The sequence below is a fragment of the Sinocyclocheilus anshuiensis genome, unplaced genomic scaffold, assembly GCF_001515605.1.
Source record: "Sinocyclocheilus anshuiensis isolate Anshui unplaced genomic scaffold, SAMN03320099.WGS_v1.1 scaffold1957, whole genome shotgun sequence".
NCBI lineage: Eukaryota > Metazoa > Chordata > Actinopteri > Cypriniformes > Cyprinidae > Sinocyclocheilus > Sinocyclocheilus anshuiensis.
Window position 1 is genome coordinate 845,591 of NW_015537935.1, and position 2,030 is coordinate 847,620.

The 2,030-nt window shown below is 37.3% G+C and overlaps 1 protein-coding gene across 1 annotated transcript in view; it reads left to right on the forward strand.

Moving 5' to 3' along the window:
• The first annotated feature begins 177 nt into the window (after window positions 1–177).
• Window positions 178–2,030, forward strand: part of LOC107658639 (ras-related protein Rap-1A) — a 25,770-nt gene continuing 23,917 nt past the window's right edge. Inside the window, 2 exon segments of the mRNA XM_074186898.1 lie at window positions 178–563; window positions 686–774. Of these exon segments, the coding sequence (XP_074042999.1) occupies window positions 718–774 (57 nt within the window). The 5' untranslated portion in view covers window positions 178–563; window positions 686–717.

Sequence of the window (2,030 nt, forward strand, 5' to 3'; positions counted from 1 at the left end):
AAAAAAAATACCGTCATGTACCGTGAAACCGGTATAATTTTGCAAAATACCGTGATATAAATTTTTGGTCATACCGCCCAGCACTACATGTATGTATTATTCATTCAGAACAGATACCACATGGTTATAGCAGCATTTGGAGAAGAGATCAATTTGTTGATTTAAAGAATGTGTTCGTTCAAGGTCGGGTGGAGTAAATGTTTTTTTTTCGCTGATCAATGGTACATGGCATGCTTTGTATATAAAGCTGTTCAGACCACAACTCTGGTTTATTTGCTTTAAAAGTCAGTGGTGGTTAACTATTATCTCGTTTAACTTTTCCTACACAGTAACATAAATGCACATTCTGTCCTGTTATATAACAGACTTGGGTTTTGATGTCATAAAAGCAAATTTCGTTCCTCCACCATCCTCTTTCCTGTTGTAGATTTGAGGCATCCAGATCAATGTGGGCCTGCTGACATGGGTTAAATCTTTGTAGGCCCAGAGGCTCTGCAGGCCTCAGTCCTGGCTCTAGACTGCACACTTCCATCCAGAACTCACAGCTGCTTTGTGTTTAAGAGGTCATGCTTGCAATATCCCCCACCTGGGCTACGATCCAGGACGCTCTCTACCCCTCACACACAAGCTAACACGTATCAATACGTAGAGACCTACTCATTCTCTTGTCTTATCTTGTTTTTAGAGCACTGAGGAGTCTGGTGAAGAGACCCTGCCATGCGTGAATACAAGCTTGTGGTGTTGGGCTCTGGCGGCGTGGGCAAATCAGCCCTGGTAAGTGCAGTATACCATGTCATCTTCACCAAACCTCAGAGCAGCTAGACTCCAGTGCTCAGCCAAGCAATGATGTGATCCACAGTAATGATCAGTAGATAGATGATCAGTAAACCATGGCTTTGGTTTTCTCTGATTGTCATTTGGTTCTATAACTGTAAAATCAGGATACCGGCTGAACATTGTGATGTCTGTCAGCCATTTGCATTGGACAATGGATGCGTCTATCGGCCCAACCCTAGTTGTATCTGTTAACGTTAGTTAATGTACCATGAACTAACATAAACATTTTTATTAACTAATATTAACAAATATTAATAAATACTATAAAAATATATTGTTCATTGTTAGTTCATGTCAATGCAAGATATTTAAAGTGTACTGAATATAGTTGTATACTTGTAGTATACAAGTATACTTGCAATAATTCCACTTTAGAGACAATCAGATATACTTCAGTATAGAACTGCACGATTCTGGATCAATTGAGAATCACGATTTGTTTTGTCTCAAATAGAGATCACGATTCTCCCACGATTCTGAACAAAATAATGTGTGGCAAAATATTATTGCTGCAGTCTGTTTAAAAGTGTTTAATTCATTTGAATTAATTATTAAACATTTTAATATACACTACCAGTCAAAAGATTTTGAACAGTAAGATTTTTAATGTTTTTTAAAGAATTCTCTTCTGCTCACCAAGCCTGCATTTATTTGATACAAAATACAGCAAAAGCAGTAATACTGTGAAATAATTTGACTATTTAAAATAACTGCTTTCTATTTGAATATATTTTAAAATGTAATTTATTCCTGTGATCAAAGATGAATTTTCAGCATCATTACTCCAGTCTTCAGAGTCACATGATCTTTCAGAAATCATTCTAATATGCTGACTTGCTGTTCAAGAAGTGATGATTTTGGCTCACATTAACAAAAACCCACCAATTCACTATCTCAACAAATTAGAATACTTCATAAGACCAATAAAAAAAACATTTTTAGTGAATTGTTGGCCTTCTGGAAAGTATGTTCATTTACTGTACATGTACTCAATACTTGGTAGGGGCTCCTTTTGGTTTAATTACTGCCTCAATTCGGCGTGGCATGGAGGTGATCAGTTTGTGGCACTGCTGAGGTGGTATGGAAGCCCAGGTTTCTTTGACAGTGGCCTTCAGCTCATCTGCATTTTTTGGTCTCTTGTTTCTCATTTTCCTCTTGACAATACCCCATAGATTCTCTATGGGGTTCAGGTC